The 16,185-nt window shown below is 49.9% G+C and overlaps 1 protein-coding gene across 1 annotated transcript in view; it reads right to left on the bottom strand.

Annotated features, from left to right (window-relative positions):
* The window catches only part of LOC105565984 (bromodomain adjacent to zinc finger domain protein 2B), a 61,853-nt gene that overhangs the window by 16,764 nt on the left and 28,904 nt on the right, over positions 1 to 16,185 (bottom strand). The window contains exons 3-14 of the mRNA XM_012019620.1: positions 9,410 to 9,637; positions 8,649 to 8,834; positions 7,848 to 8,013; positions 7,710 to 7,727; positions 6,940 to 7,186; positions 6,438 to 6,720; positions 5,745 to 6,133; positions 5,511 to 5,585; positions 5,137 to 5,439; positions 4,610 to 4,884; positions 3,995 to 4,076; positions 970 to 1,551 (exon numbers count right to left, since the gene is read on the bottom strand). Coding sequence (XP_011875010.1) covers positions 970 to 1,551; positions 3,995 to 4,076; positions 4,610 to 4,884; positions 5,137 to 5,439; positions 5,511 to 5,585; positions 5,745 to 6,133; positions 6,438 to 6,720; positions 6,940 to 7,186; positions 7,710 to 7,727; positions 7,848 to 8,013; positions 8,649 to 8,834; positions 9,410 to 9,637 — 2,834 coding nt within the window. The remainder of the gene's footprint in view (positions 1 to 969; positions 1,552 to 3,994; positions 4,077 to 4,609; positions 4,885 to 5,136; positions 5,440 to 5,510; positions 5,586 to 5,744; positions 6,134 to 6,437; positions 6,721 to 6,939; positions 7,187 to 7,709; positions 7,728 to 7,847; positions 8,014 to 8,648; positions 8,835 to 9,409; positions 9,638 to 16,185) is intronic.

The following is a 16,185-nucleotide window of genomic DNA, read 5'->3' as shown; positions in this document are numbered from 1 at the left end:
ACGCGCAATCGTCACGTTGATCAATCACGTTGAAAACTTTGGAATGTTACAACGAGAGCTCGAAAAATCGTGAATTATGATTGGGAAAACATAACGACTAGAGGCTAGTGTTTATGAGAACATTGAACGACGTAAAGTTTTATGCACCGACGTGATCTATTTTTAGCTTCGTTTAAATAAGATACTTAGACGTCTAACATCCAAGATAACATTGCTGAGATATATTTCGAGAAGAATTTGACAATTCGTCGATAGATGATTGTAAAAGACAAAGCGAATTGATGATAACTCGCTGGGTAACAGTTTATTTCATTGATTTAAGAAAACTCGGAACCATTCACAACTATTCTTTTTGTGACGTATGGTTTACAAAGAAGAAGAAAGAGTCGATGTACTGAACTTTTCATTTTAATTTCCTTCCCATTGAGACGGAACATTTGACGGGATCATTTTACCGTGGATAATAATTTCTCACAGCGAAACGTTGAAAAGAACGTTGAAGAGACGACGAAGGCTGACGTAAAATGGTAAAATTCGCACGATACTCTCGTCTGCGGGAGCACCGGAAGCACTTATATATTATTTCACCCCACGCAAACACACGTAGAGGAATCGCGGGCCGCGAGCCGGGTATACTCACGGTAACTCTTACCTCCGGGGATCTCTTCGCCCTTCTATCGCAAACCGTGTCCGGATCGCGGGGGAAATTAAAGCCAAAGGGGGGAGAGAGAGAGAGACGGGGACATCCGGAAGTAATAACGACTCACAAGACAATATGACAACACTCATTAGTGAACATGATGTGGTCGATGGTGGATCCAAGTGGCGCATATGTCGGGATATCGAGCTTCGTGACATTACGTGAGGGGATATCAATGGGGTACGAAAGGGGAGAAATCGATGGATCCAGGCGGGCAAGACCATGGACGGGGGGGGGGGGGGGTCGGGATGCGTCATACGACATCTTACCTCCAGAAGTTCCTGGCTCTGCGTCTGGGTCTGTGCCTGCTGGGTATTGTCCGGCGGCATGGTCGCGGTCGTCGTGCCGGTCGACGTGGTCGACGACAGGTTCGACGAGGAGGAGTTGGGCGTCGTCGGCTGCGGTGACGGGACGAGGCCCGCCGACACCGGCGGCAGGGTCAAGGTGGGATAAGGTGGCGGCGGCAGTACCGGCGGCACCACCTGCACCTGCGGAGGCGGCACGACCACGCCGGCGGCCAGGGACGGTGGCGTCGTCGTCATCGCGGCCGTCGTCGTCGTCATCGTGGTCATCGCCACCGGCGTGCAGAGCGCGGCCGTGGTCGGCGCGAGGGATGACATCGACGACATCGACGGCGGCTTCTTCGACGGCACGTCCTCGACGTCCGCCTGGTGCATCATGTCCCGGTTGCGCCAGCTCTCGGCGATGCTCTCGCGATTCTTCCAGATGGTGGCGACCGTACTGCTCGCCAGACCCAGCTCGCGAGCCACGTCGCTCTTGCTCTTGCCGCGCTCGATCTCTTGGATGATCTTCATTTTCTGCTTGATCGTGAACGCGAGCCGCTTTCGACCCTGCGTTGGTGGTGGGTTTACAGGGATGCCCAATATATAATCGATCGCGTTAATCGGGAGGAGGATGGTCGTTTAGTCAACCACGTGCGACCGGTCGTGCGCGGTCGACCGGCGGGGATTCAGGCGGGGCGATACGCGGAGATCACTTGGCGCGGACCGCGACCGTACGGTAATATACGAGGCTGAACTACAATGGCAATGGATTATTTCCCACGCCAAGTATATTACCCTGAGGAACGTTCGTTCGCAGGATCAAGATGCGAGTCTTGGAATGTATCACACTGTTTCACGAGAACAAATTAAAAGCGATACCATCGGCAAATTAACTCTATAGTCGCATTAACGACTTTAATAATCGCGACTTTATGAACTCCGCGCACCACCCTTAAAAATGACTAAAACACGTGTAACTCCGATAAAGCCAATTTTAAATACTATAAGCACATAAAAGCGGTTACCATTAAAAAGAGAAAGAAACACGCGACATACTTGTCGACTATTTGTGAAGATATAAAATAATATGAAACAATTTTCTCGACTATCTCTCGTAATGTCGAACACAATGTAACAACACAATGCACACATAACAAAATAATAATAACGTTCTCAATTACACCAATAACTTGCTAAATTACGCCAATCTTAGTTAGCTCGTCTAAAACGTAATGTGCATCGATAATGTACATCCGTTTCATATTTCGTTCTCTACGTCCCAGGGGGGAAAATCGATTAGGATCGGTTATATACGGACTGGGCATCCCTATTTCGCGTTTTTCCACTACATATGAGCCCACGTGTAGCTACAGTTACTACACTATTGTGTCGTCTGACGTCTCCTTCTATTCTTTCAAATTGCACGGGTTGTGTGTGTATGTTCGGGGCCAGTGATGTGCGTGTGGATGTGGAATGCGTGTGTGAATGCGAGGAAACATGAACGAACGAGTGACAGTGATTGAGGGGGACAGGGTGATAATCTGGCTTGCGCGAGGATTCCGATGGGGTAGTTTGGAGGACTATCACAATGGATGGACTTTTGAAATTTCTACAATCGCGCGCCTCTATTTCGCCGAGGTTTTCCCTCGCGCAGAGAAATTTCCAGAATAACGTCGATCCTATTAAGCACGTATTCCAATATCGAAATGTATCCTCGTCCCTTTTGCAAGACGTAAATTAAAACCGAAAAGTTTGTCTTCGATCTTATGGAATCCGATGCGGGAATCGGTAGCGAGTGGAAATTCTTTCTCGGCAATAACGATTCGTCATTTATTAATATTTACGCTGTACGCCTCGATACCTGAAAGTCTTGCGAAAGCTACATTTCCAACAACAGTATCGAGCGTCTTACACAATTGCAAACAATACAAATGATTGTGTATATTTTAGCCTTGTTGTTGAAATGTACAATTGGGGGGAAAATTATTTACAATTTTGGTTAAAAGATGACATTTTAGGTGGTACGGTTCGTCCGTTACTTCAATAACCGCTTCTTTGCCACGTAAATTTGCCGTTGTCAAAAACAATTCTTAATGAAATGCAATTATTTGTCTCATTATCCGGTGGCGTCGACAAAAATGACGGGAAACAAAATGTATCAACAATACTTCTGTTTACAACGTACATAAAAGCATCAACGGTATCGATTGAGAACACATGGAATTGTTTCAAAACAGATCTCGGTGTATGAAATATCGAATATCGCGCGAAGAATTTTAGAATTTAAACCAATATTGGCATCCATATTAATTTATTCACGATTCTCGCGTTCGCATTTACAAAAAATAACTAAAAATTCGGCGCGTGTATTTTAGTGCACGCCAAAAAGAAACAGTGGCTCATAAAAGGAATGAAACTCAACTATTCCTCTTATTAGATAGCTTGAATGCCAGAGCGATCACTTTTTTCATTTCATTTTTCCCCCCCTTTCTGTCAAGGTTGCGTTTGTTCTGATAAAAACGAAATCGCACTCAATTCTTAACGGTTTTGTTCGAGCGATTAAATGCAATAATTTGGCGAAATAAAAAGGGTTAAAATCAAAATGGGGCGGGGAGAGGTAAGGTTGGAGGACATGCTGGGTTCTCCTGTCACTATCGCTAGCGGTTGTTATGGGTGTCTCGTGTATTCTGGGACATTAGAGGTTGTAAGAGGTTCATTGGACGTATATAGTATAAGAAAAGAGTTTCTCTATACAAGAATATTCATTAAAAAAAGTCGTATATAATATGTATATATAGACAGATGTATATATATATACGGAGATAATATATATATGTATATATATATATAAATACGGCACACACAGAGAGCATGCGACACGCACGACAGGTGGACAAAATACAAAAAAACGTAGGTATCCCAAATAGAATAAGAGAACAGTTTTTTGTGTGAATGAAACAACGAGATCGAGACAAACGTGAAGGAAACTCGGTGGTAGACGTCGACTTACCTCGAGCAGCTGTTGATTCCTGATCTCCCGTTCTCGTCTCAGGGTTTCCTGCCGTTCCGTCTTCTCTTGCTCCTTAATAAGCCTACAATGAGGGTATCATTACGTTCACGTAATCCCCAAGCGGCAAAAACGCTCGAACAAATTATTAATCAAGAGTTATTCGTAACCGTTTGTCCATAAATTTTACGAACGCTCGAGGGAGCTCGAGTTTCAAATTAACGTGGCGATCCGCGACGTTCGCCCTTAGATTTTAGCTCGATATTATTTGCGATTACGCGCACGCAATAATTTACAGCGAAAAATAACAAATACGTGTTAATTAAACGATCAATATGTTATCGCGGAATTTCGAATCGAGTAATAAATTCGTCAGCAAGCGAGTGCATAACTGTTCTCACATAGTGGCGAGGTTGACATTTCAATAAACTTGATGATTTATTTGACTATTATCGACAATCTTCAACTTTCTACGATTTCATGAAGTGATCTCAACATCAGATAGTGACTTATGCGCGTCGGTTCTTCCTTTAACGCACGCCAGCAATTAATATTTAATACTTTCCAGAGATATATTGATTTATAAGCAATGATCAACGTGTTTGAATAATGTCTTACCTAGCTTGTTCTTTGTGCCGTTGCGCCTCTTCCTTCGCGAGTTTCTTCGCGTAAGCCAGCTTGTCTCTCTCGTACTGATTGTTCGTCCGTGCGTCTCTGAAACCGCCGGCCACTCTGAGGTCCTCCAATCTTCGCGCCACTTCCTGAGCACCGAGTCTGACGAACTCGGCGTCCGTTAGACCCATCGTCGGCTGCAGGAATTCCCCGACCAACGGGCGAGAGGAAAAGGAAAAATTGGCGGTTGTTAGCTCGGCTGGATTCTGATGCTCCAGAAACTGAAATAGGAAAGAGATCGCTTCCTGAAAGAGGACCGCCCAGCGGCCCGACCGATCTAAGCCTCATTCGCGTCTCGGTATAATTATGTTACTTCCTTGTTACGTTATGCGTACCGCGGCGTAAACGTCGCGATAGTAACGAAAGCGACGATGAAAAGTTTAGCAAAGTACTTGGAACTTGCGGCAATTTGATGCGAATCACTTTTGATAACGTACACCAACCATCACTGGTCGTAATATGTTACAACCAACCTTCACCAGATCGGGACTGCTCCTAAAAGTTTTCCCGCAGGGGCTGTAATACGACACGTCGCCTTTTATCACTCCCGTCTTCCCCAGTCCCTTGATAACCGTTTCACGCTTCCAACCGCGCTCTAACGGCATTTGAAGGTCTCTTTCGCTGGGCTTGAGCTTTCTCCTCTTCGCGCTGGGTGTGCCTTCTGCATTGTCGTCATCGGTGTCGGTGACTACGTCGGTGTTGCTGCCGCTCTCGCTGGTCACGTCCATGTTACTCTCTTCTCCCGAGGCCTCCAGCAACTTGTTTTTCATTTTCTCCTGCAAAGATTTCTGTATAGGGAGAATGGTTTTAGTGCGAAATCATAAGTAAAAAAAAAAGAAAAACGAACATGGCTCCTCGCCCACGAAGCACGAATTGGTCGAGGTCGCTTCTTCTTCTGTATCTTCGTTAGCAAGTGATAGTACTTTAACAAAAGATAATTGTAAAGATATGTGGAAATTAGACAATTACAGAAGTCAGAATAAAAGAATAGTGTTGTATTCAAGTACAATGTGATATTAAAACGTTAAAATTAACTCGTACGACAAGGATGGTTTCACGTTGAGCCTGGTAGCTCTTTTACCTGGTTCTTGTCATCAGCCTGGCCAGTGGCGACGGAAGCGTGCAACTGAGCCGCCAGTATATTCGATCTCAACAACGATACTTGGTGAGACAATGGCACACTTGGATCCAGAGTCGGAGTGGGCTTAATTCCTAGAGCTCTGCTTTGAGCCAGCAACGAGGCGACCGTGTTCTTCTTAGGCTTCGATACACCGCGGCCGAGATTTCGCGGCCTACCGTCCTTGTGATGGGTGGCAGTGCTCGCGCTCTCGCTCTCCTCGCTGCCGCTGCTCGGCCGCTGTGGCGAGTCCGCGGCGGCGAACAGCTGCGCCAGGGAGGGACTAGGCGACGCCGGCACCGGCACCGAGTTCTGCGGCACTCTCCTCGGCTTTGGTCCGGGCTTTCGTCTCGCTACGATAATTCGTCAAGCATTTTTATTGTCTCGATCATCTTCAGAGCAACCGACTTGAAGCCTTAAGGCTCCCGGGTGCTCGTCTCTGACGTTACGATTTCCAACGTGGAAGCCCAGAAGGCTTAAAGATGTGCAGACTTAAATGGTGAACTGTATACCGTACGTTTGCGAGATTGCTCTTAAGTCTTTCTACTTTACGAACAATTTTCTCCGTTGAATGAAAACACGTGGCGACTTTACGACTTTACGGCTTTAAACCGGTAACGTCAGTGAAAATTAACCGCGCGCAGTTGCTGTACTTACACGTTCGATCGGAGGCAAGTAACGATTGGCTTAAATTACTGAGCTGACTGAGCGGCTGACTACCGGAAATCGGCGAGCTACTGCTCGTCGTGGCGGGCTTCAGGGAGAGATTTAGGGGCGCGTCCGAATCGTTGATGCTGTTGTTCGCGTTGCTGCCGCCGCCGCTGCTACCGCTGCTGGTGTACGTCGGCGGCGCCGACAGTACGGAGCCGTTCGTTGAATGGGCCGGCAGTTTGATTACCTCCACTCGATCCACCGAATCTCTGTACTCGTTCGAGTCGGTCTGAGTGAAAGACGAAACGCACACGATTACACGACGTACTGCGCGTGATTGCATCGGACCCGTAGCGGATGTAAAATTAAGGGGGCGAATCTAATTCCGCGACTGAGCATCGATCTTTGCATGTTGATCGCGACAGAGAGTAACAGACTCCTTGCAACTTTATGTTCTTTCAATCTCTGTTTCGGAATCGCGGCCGACACGCGCGGCGACTGAACGTACCCCCGTGCGATTGTACTTCCTCGGTTCCATCATTAGCGATGAGGACGACGTCGTGTTCATCTGATGGGCGCTAAGGGCAGAGACGGGCGGCGGGTGTACGCTGACACTGGGAGTGTCCAAGGATATTGTCTTCTTCCTGCCGCGGTTCGTCGTCCCGGGGACCTTCGGGCCGACTATACTCGACGTATACTTGATAATCTCCGTGTCGGGAGGTAAGCGCACACCTCCCAATATACTGCTAGGATCACTGGAGAAAGCATCGCCGTGAAATTACTTATCCTAAGTGGACTAAACTACGTAACGATCATTGATCAGACGGCGAGAATCGTGAATTCAATTATATCGAGATCCAAAAACCTATACACTCGAACTCTACACGGAGAGAATTTTCTCTTAAAATTTACCCTGAAGGTCGTGCAATCGCGGGACCACATGGCATTTCGGGAAATTGTATGACAGTTTTTCTCGGTACATGTCTCGGTGGTCGATTTGCGAGACGCCCACCTAGTCCAGGTTCAAGGCCCTGTCTGGGATAGATTTTTCGCAATAAATTTCAAAATTAAAATCATTTAGACACCAACATCCCGGTCTTGGCTCTTATGTCCTTTATTACTTCGTATTTGTGATCTCGTGAAGTTCTTCGAAACGCCGTGTTGTCCCGCGATTGCACGATTTTCAGGGTAAAATTTAAGAGCAAATTCTGCCCAACTGTGCAACTGTAAATCGTACCGCGAGGGATCGGTCGCGTTAATTTGAACTGATATATTCACCTTCCTTCCTTCGCCGAACTGTCGCGATAGGGAGAACGAGAGCGTGGAAAATACAATGTTTTAGCGAGTTAGATGAGACCGAATCTGTCAGCCTTGCGTTTATTTTATTGAATACGCGAGTGCTGAGTGACCGCTCACCTGACGACGTTCGCTTGCGAATTTGGCGTGCTGCTGACCGAGGTGGTGCTGTGATGAGAGGACGTCACCGGCGGTTGAGTGGACACCGGCAGGCTGCTGCTCGTCATGCTCGGCGTCGTTGAGCTGCTACTGCTGGCCGGTGTCTTGTGACTCTTGCTTGACTTAGCTGCTCGGCCGTGAAAACGTAAACATAATTGTACACCTACGGTTCTCCGCCCGACTACGGATTAACGTCGGAGAAACGTCCCGCGTTCGTCTCGATCCCGGATCAGCGCGACTGTCAATTGTTTCGCAAGTAGATTCATAAACTTTCAAGAGTCTCGAGTTTCTATCTTATTAACAAGTAACCTCGTTTAACTCGAAACTTGGGAGCAACTTTAGAATTATATTATAACTTCGAATTTAAGTAAAAAAAGAGAGAGAGAGAGAGAGGGGGGTACGCGTAAAAGTGTACACAAAACACCTTGCTCGCAAAGTGGAAAATAATTATGGCGATAAAACGGGAAAGAGCGCCGTGTAGATGTAACCCGAGCGAATTTAAAAAATATAGAAATATACCGCGAACGTAGAAGCGGCGAGTGGAAATCGTGTCTCGCGTCTCGTCTAGGTTTAGCGTTTTAAGAAGAGAGAGAGAGAGAGAAAAAACGGTTAAAAATATACCGGTCCGGCGACCGTTTCCGGAGCGACGTTATTATCTCGAAAGGACTCGGCGATCGAGGATTAAGCGTTACGGAGGCGGGCGTTTCTCGAGCGTCGCGCCATGCAACATTGCCGTTGCGTCCGTGCATCGTTGTTACTTACACTTACTGGACTTGTGGGACGAGAGGGACGGGGGATTAAGTAGAGAGGCGGGATAGGGCGGCAGGAGGCTCTCGGCACCGGGCGGAAATCCTGGGAGTCCTGCCGCTCCTTGTAGCCTCGCGAGGTAGTCTTGCGCCGCCAGATGAGAGGCCATTGTCCACCATGCACTGGCTGCTGGATTGATGCCTGCAACACGAACAGGGGTTTGCCTCCGGTAAATCCGCCCCGGAGTCTATAAAATTCGATCTCGAAACGCGGCTCGGCTCGACGTCGCTCGATTGCCGTCTAGATGAGTCGGAGAGGCGCAACAAAATAACTTTCCAAGCGAGAGAAACGTCGTCTCGTTTCGGGTAAGCAAGCTCGCGATCTCTACAACGCGTCAAGACGCGCCTCTAATCACCTCGCAAGAAAGCTGCAGCTTAGAAAAATACTACATCGCGGGAAATACGGAACTTTAATAATGTTTGCTCGAGCCGAGGCAAAGGTCCTCGCGCGAACTGAAAGCCGCAATCACGGCGTATCGGTCGTCATCACGCCGTGATATTTCTAGGACCGTCCAAGTATCACACGGTGGCATCTCGTTATATTTATTACACACGTCGCGTTCGAAGTTAGCCAAGCGACGATCCCGAATTATCGCGAGGCGCGCTCCCGCGGAGTTGGTTTCCGCAGCGTCGCGTAATCACGATAATCGATGGGGGCTTAGAGAGCCCGAAGGACGAGCGCGAGAGGGGCGGGGTTGTGGCGGAAAATTCACTTACCCAGGCTCGCAGCTTGACTGGCGGCCACGCTGAGCGTACCGAGGCTGCTGTGAGGGTACGGGGACGGGGGTGGCGCCGAGGCTGGTGTGTGACCCCCGAAGCCGGGCGCCGAGCCCCCCCGGCCCAGAATGGCGTAAGCCGAGGGCAAATGGGGGGCCCCCAGGCCGTAACCGCCCGGCATCCCGCCGAAGAGCGACGACGCTGCGCTGTCGCTTCGAGGCCAGTATGCTAAAATTAAAATCGAGGAGAAACGTTATGAATGGGCGCGAATCCGCGAATTTGGCGCGTACGCCCTTACGTAAGCGCCGCCGATGAGCGACGCTGTCTCGAGGGGTCGCGTTAACGCTCGAGGCAGAAATAAAGTCGATTAAAAAAAAAAAAAGACGCGACGGTGTTCGCCAACGTGGATGTAGAGCTATCGGTACGGCGTAATTGGAGCCGTTGATTTTCTACTTTCATAAAGTAGACAAATAGAGTCCCCTATTATGGGATAAGGTTCTAACATGAGAGAGCGGGGTCGCTGCTAAATCAATAGGCACCGTCCGTTGGTTTCACCGTGGATTGGCCCTTGGAGTGAAATCCGTTTAGTGGGAAATTCATTGCTAGAACGTGCGATCGTTGCGAAAATAGATTTGTGGTGAATCTGGACGTTGGGAAACCCGCTATCTCATAATAGGAGACTTTCCTCTATAATTTCAATGCCCCTCATCTTCCTCTTATCACGTCGCTTGTCTTTGCATCGTTAAGGCCCGGTTTCACCGACGCTGTTTGACTTTAAGCTTAGCTCAATTCGTTCTCTGTCCCTCTCCAATTGTTACTCCGGAAAGAGACAAACACGAATTACACCAAGATTGAAGTTAAGCAACGTCCGGTGAAACCGGGGCCTAAATCGTTGTTCTACTCTCATTTACTTTCGGCGATAAGCAGAAGCTTGTCCAGGTCGCGAGGCTCGCAGCTGGCAGATAGACGCGGCGAACAGCGGTCTACGCTCGCCGCGACGGCGGAGAACCGCTCGCGCTTTGTGGAGCCTAGTTCTGCGTCACTCTATTCAATCGTCATCCCTTTGATTTTGTGCCGCCGGACGAACAGCGCGGCAACTGTTTTGCATAAACCCACATCGATGGCTAGCGCACCGCCCCCCCTCCCCCTCCCCTCCGCCACCCGTACACCGAGGGCGCCTGCCCGGTGGCGATTTGAGTAAATTAATTAATTATCCGAGAGCAGCGTGTATGTCATTTGTTTACGCGATAATGCCGCACGTTAGAGTAAGAACGCTAATTTGTCGCGCTCTACCGTGCAACGGGGAATGCATTTGCGCGTTCGCGGAAAAAATTTTGCGTCGATGGGGGGGGGTCGGAGGGGGAGAGGGAGGATACACCGAGGCGAACACGCACGTGAATCTCGCGCGCGACGAATAAATACATCGCTCATCGGGAAATGATTTCGTTACAAATGCACCGTAAATGTTTGCGAAGAGCTCGAGATTGTTAAACGCGTTCCGATAATTTTGCGAAATGTTATTTCCGTCCGCGCGAAATATTTTGTATATATATATATATTCGGAACGGAGGGGGGGGGGAGGGGGAGGGTGGAGGAGGACGCGAGTATGTCTGCAACGAGCGCGGACGCGAGTGCTTCATCAAATTATGAATTTTTTGCTTATAAATCACTTGCGCGAGGGGGCTCGCCCAAATAAGCCGGCCCCGTCGGTCTCCTTAACAATCCCCGCAATTAAAAGCGCCCCCCCCCTCCCCCTCCGCCCGCCAAATCGCGTTATCGCGTTAATGCCGTTACGCGCGTTAAATAATAACGACAACGAAGCACCCTGTAACGCAAGAGCGCGTAAATGATGTAATTGGGTAAATCGTGCATGCATGCGTGTTATAATTTTAGAAATTAAGTGCACGTGTCCGGTGCAGACGCGGCGGAAATAAATTCGCGGACGCCAAGGATTCGTTTCGCGATATCGACCGCGCCGATATCAGCGAAAACCTAAGCCGCGTCGTAAAAAAAAAAAGAAAGAGTAAAATTCCAACCGAAGTACCCGCGTATGGCGAGTGTAGAGATTGTGATTTGCCCGCGTGCCTCTTGTCGCGAGACGACAATTTTACGTCCGAGAGAGAGAGAGAGGAAACCTGCTGTTTCTGAAAGAAAAACGGGGGCCGAAAGAATTTCCCACCGCTCACTCTCGTTTCTCTTTCTGCAGAAGTTTGACCTTAACGTGCACGAACTGTCCGAAGATTAGGAAAAAGAATCCACTCCGCGATCCCGCGGCTCGTTAGTTTTGCGGGTGGTTGTACCCGATCGCTCACGTCGTATTCGCACAATTTATTGTTACGAATGCCGGCGCAAATGTACCGTTGATTTTCTACGAGTGCGTCGGCCTTGAGCAAGGCCGTGGCATTGAAATCCGACGCGCCGCTTTAATTTATACCGGTCGTTGAACTCCGCCCGGCTCCGGCTTACACGAACTGCTTCACCCGGCGAGCAGCCATCGCCGCCGTTGCAGCCGCATAATGGTTTACGTGCATACGCACATGTTTACAATGCACCGCCGTCATGAGTACGTTTGAATGAGACGCGCGCGCGGGATCAAAGTTGCATTCGTCATCGATTTTCCACGGTCTTTAAAACGCGACGCGCCGGGAGGGGCTCGGAGGGGGGGGGAACGAGCGGCCTCCGATATCTTTACGGGACGTTAAAAATTCGACTTTCTTTCCCCCCCCCCTCCTTCTCTCTTCTCCCTTCTTCGCCTCTCTTTTCAGCGGGGGCGTTCGTATGGTCGCGTCGCGAGTAAATCGCGGGGACCTGAAATTGGCGCGGTTCCAAAAAATGTCGATGCGCCGAGGAGATTCGATAACCGCGAGGGAAAGAGAGAGAGAGAGAGAGAGAGAGAGAGGGGGGGGAGGGAGGGAGAGAAAAGCGGCCGAATGATATTTGAAAAGGCATCGATCAACAGCCCGTACCGCCCTCGCGCTTTTTAATTCACTAAGGTCCGCCGTCGTAATTTCATTCACCGTCAATTTCCCGGATGCCACACAATACGGGGCTCGCGCGCGCATATACCGGGGCCGGCTTCTGACCTCGATTGTCCGCCGGCGACCCTACAATAATCGCGCGGAACAATTTTCTTTTCCTAATGACTTAACGACGGGCGGAAAGTCGTATCGTGCCCTCCTCTTTAATCCAGATGCTTTAACGGCAATCCATTATTCCAACGACCGACGACCGGCTAACGCATTAACCGTGGCCGCCATTTTTCGGATATACGTGTAGACCGCCCCGTTCGATGTAACGTTGCCGTGCCGGGGCTCGTAAAGAGAAGGCGGCCGATAAAACACGCTCGTTGGAAGGCGCGGCGACGGGCGCTTACACGTCCCATCGTCGCCTTTCCATTCGACATGAAGCGACATTAACACGTATTCGCGTGTGACGCGACCTATATATCGCCGGATAGAAATTACATCCGTATATCGGCGCGACACGGCGCGGCGCCTATAACGAATCGACGTTTTGTTTAGATTATAACGAGATGCCGCGGACGCGTACTCTCGCGAGAGGGAAGGAAGAGATACGCGGCGCGCTGGATCGACGAGGGGTTCAGATTGTTTTTTTTCGCCCCGTCACGTTCAACTTGTTTAATGATATGCCCGTCACTCGATCCACCTTGCATTCACACGAGTGCGGTATTTCCAATATTAGAATACGCATCAAAGCGCGCGCTTATTTATACATTAAATGGCAACAATTTGCGTTGATCATAGATTCCCACGCTGGAATCTCATTATACGCGCCCCGTAAATACTGTGTCTATCGCTTTAGCGCGTTTGATTAATTATATGTCCCACAGAATCATATTATTATTATTATTTTTACATTGGTAAATGTACGGTAATACGTGTAAATACGGTTATACAATTTATTTACGTATAAATCGGGACTTTATGTAATTGATATTAGTTTTTATTTCCTACAAGTCCGCGAACGAGTCATTATGGATGTAAAGTTTATACTTCTGGACTGCCAATTATCGCGACGCGGCCGCTAATTTGCCATAATTAATACCGATGGTTTATTCATACAAAATTAATCGGCGTATCATGCGCCACGCCAACATTTCTCTAATCACCGACGCTCAATGATAGCAGCGCGCATTTTCGCGTACGTGGAGGTACAAAATGCGTTACCGCCGGATTACAAGTTTTGTACACGCACCGGCATAAATGCTGTCCCTATCCTTGTGAGGTGCACGCACACAACTAGAGTCCCTGTAGTGCGATGTGCCCGACTTTATTATGACGCGTATAGATCGAGTTCAGGAAATGAAATTACAAGGCCGTAAAATACATTGTAAAATAGTAATCGTCTACCCTTTCTTTACTCTCTCTCTTTCTCTCGCGAGACATTCGAGCAGCTCTATCTCGGAAACAGTGGGGAATGGGACACATATTCATACGATCAATTTTGTTTAAAATGGCCGATACTATCACCTCCCAGAATATTGGCCTTTCCTCCTGGGACACCCTGTATATAGGAGCCGGAGGACAGGAGCACCGGCGAGAATCGCGCATCGAACGTTAACGGTACGCGCGCGAATACGAACCATTATTCCCGAACGTAATTGCACTGCACTTCGCTCTCCTTCCCATTACGGCGTCGCCATATAGTATCGCCCGGGTACCAGCATCCACAGACAGTTCCACGGCGCCGCGCGCGACTGAACGAGTCGGAACGAACTGGGCTGCCTGCCGACAGCGTTCTCCAAGATTTCACATACGCCTTGCGTCACCCACGTCAGCGGGACGGACTCCGTACACGTCACTCCGCGAGATCTCGAGACGCGCGCGCGAGGAGGAGGCGGTCCGGCCGCGTGTCGGCGAATTGAGCCGAGCGTTTTCGCGCGCCCGACGTTGTCGAGTTCAACGTTTAACTAGCTGAGGAGACGAACGCGGCTCGGGAGGCCCGATCGAGACGAGCGGGGTGGAGAGCGATTGCGATCGTCCGCCTCGTGATATCCCTAATCCGCCGCCAGTCACGCGCGAGCGAGGCGGTCGGAAATGCAGATAAGCCGAAGCCGGCGGCAAGTCGACGTATCTCAGAGGCCGCGGCGATGCGTCACGTCTATCGATTTGTGATTAAGCATTCGTACGAGCGAGCGATGGAAGGGGCGGATCGCGGAGGAGCGCGGCGGGTGGCGCGGACGACGTCGGCGGCGGCGGCCCGCGAGAGCGAAAGAGAGAGGCTCGCGTGGTGGGGTCATCGCCGTCCGTCCGGTTGGCACACGTCACCGTCACCGTCGTCGTCGTCGTCGCCGCCGCCGCGCGCCGTCCGCGCTCGTTCGGATGCGACGCGACGCGACGCGTCGCGACGCTAATTTCCTGTTTTTCGTGCCGCGCTAATGAAGGACTCTCCTCCTCACCCTCCCGTACATTGTTCCCTCCCCCGTTAATCGACGCGCTCGAGAGCCTCCAGAGCGGTCCGAGCTCGAGGGGCTTTTTCTCTCTCTCTCGCTCTCCCGGCCGGACCGGTGCGACCGGATGCAAATCGGTTGCGCTCTCGCGAATACCGCGGCCACTTTGATCTCCCGCCTTTTCCCGTTCTTGAAATTGACTTCTGCGACGGACTCGCGTCCCGCGCTTTCTTAAGGCGCGCTCCGTTTCACGCGCGATGCGCGTAATGCGTCATTTATCTTTATTTCACATCGGGTAAATAACATAGATAAATGATGCGTCATGTGCATCGTGCGTGAAGCGGAACGCACTCTTAGAGACCGACTGTCGTGGAAGAAAATTTTTCTCTGTAACGATTCTGTAAGCCGAAAGGCTGATCCTCCATCTTGCGTCTCTGCTCTGCCATTCGAGTCGTCGACTCGAGCGTTTCGCGCGACGTATATTCCCGAACGAAGGCCCAGTTTGTAAAACCCTACAAAGACGCAAGCGCGGGCTGCACTTAGGAAACTTTTCCCCGAGTCCCGACGACTTTCGCGTACTCCGTCCCGTCGACACTTCCGTCCGCTCGCGAGTTTCAAGGTGATGCTACCACGTGAAAACACCACACAGCGGGTCCGTCTCCTTTCACGTTCGCGGATCGATGTGATCAAAACGACGTGTTTGCGAGAGAAGTAAACGGTAAAAGCAAAAAAAAAGAGGATCAATTAGCGCAAGAAATTGACTTGGTCGCGCTTGCGCTTTCAGAGTTTGACCTCGTTGCTTCGTGACATCGTACTTTTGGTCCAGAGTAATTAACATTTTATTTTAATAGAGGACCACCGGTCCGCCGTGGCGGAAGCGAGGTGGAAAAGGACAATCGATAGTTATCGTAATACGTCGGGATATAATTTAAACGTGTATGGCCCCGGCGGGTACGTTTATCCGCGGATATATCGGATGCCATAGTAAATTTAGCCCCTGCCAATCCGAGCCGGCGAGAACGTCCGACCGGTAGATCGTTGACATCCCGCGGCTTAAATCGGAATTGCTCGCCTCCAAAACGTCCACGTTCCGACCGCTTCTAACAAAACCGCAGCGGCGGTCCGCGTTGTCGTGCGTCGTTTATAATAAGCGGAGCTCGTTCCCCGTTGCACTTGCGAGCCGGGGTGCGTGCGGTGGTAGTCGCCGGAGCCCGACGATTATGCGATTGGTACAGCTTTAGTCAAGTTTGGAGGAAAAGGGGCGAGGCAATAACCAATTGGCCGAGAATAGAACTTGCTTCAATCGCGAGAGTCACATCAAATATCTTCTTCCTCGTGTATTAGGCTTAAAACATGGGGGGGGGGG

The sequence above is a fragment of the Vollenhovia emeryi genome, unplaced genomic scaffold, assembly GCF_000949405.1.
Source record: "Vollenhovia emeryi isolate VEMERY1.0 unplaced genomic scaffold, V.emery_V1.0 DF939148.1, whole genome shotgun sequence".
In the NCBI taxonomy this organism is placed as follows: domain Eukaryota; kingdom Metazoa; phylum Arthropoda; class Insecta; order Hymenoptera; family Formicidae; genus Vollenhovia; species Vollenhovia emeryi.
This window is presented reverse-complemented; position numbering and strand designations above follow the sequence as displayed.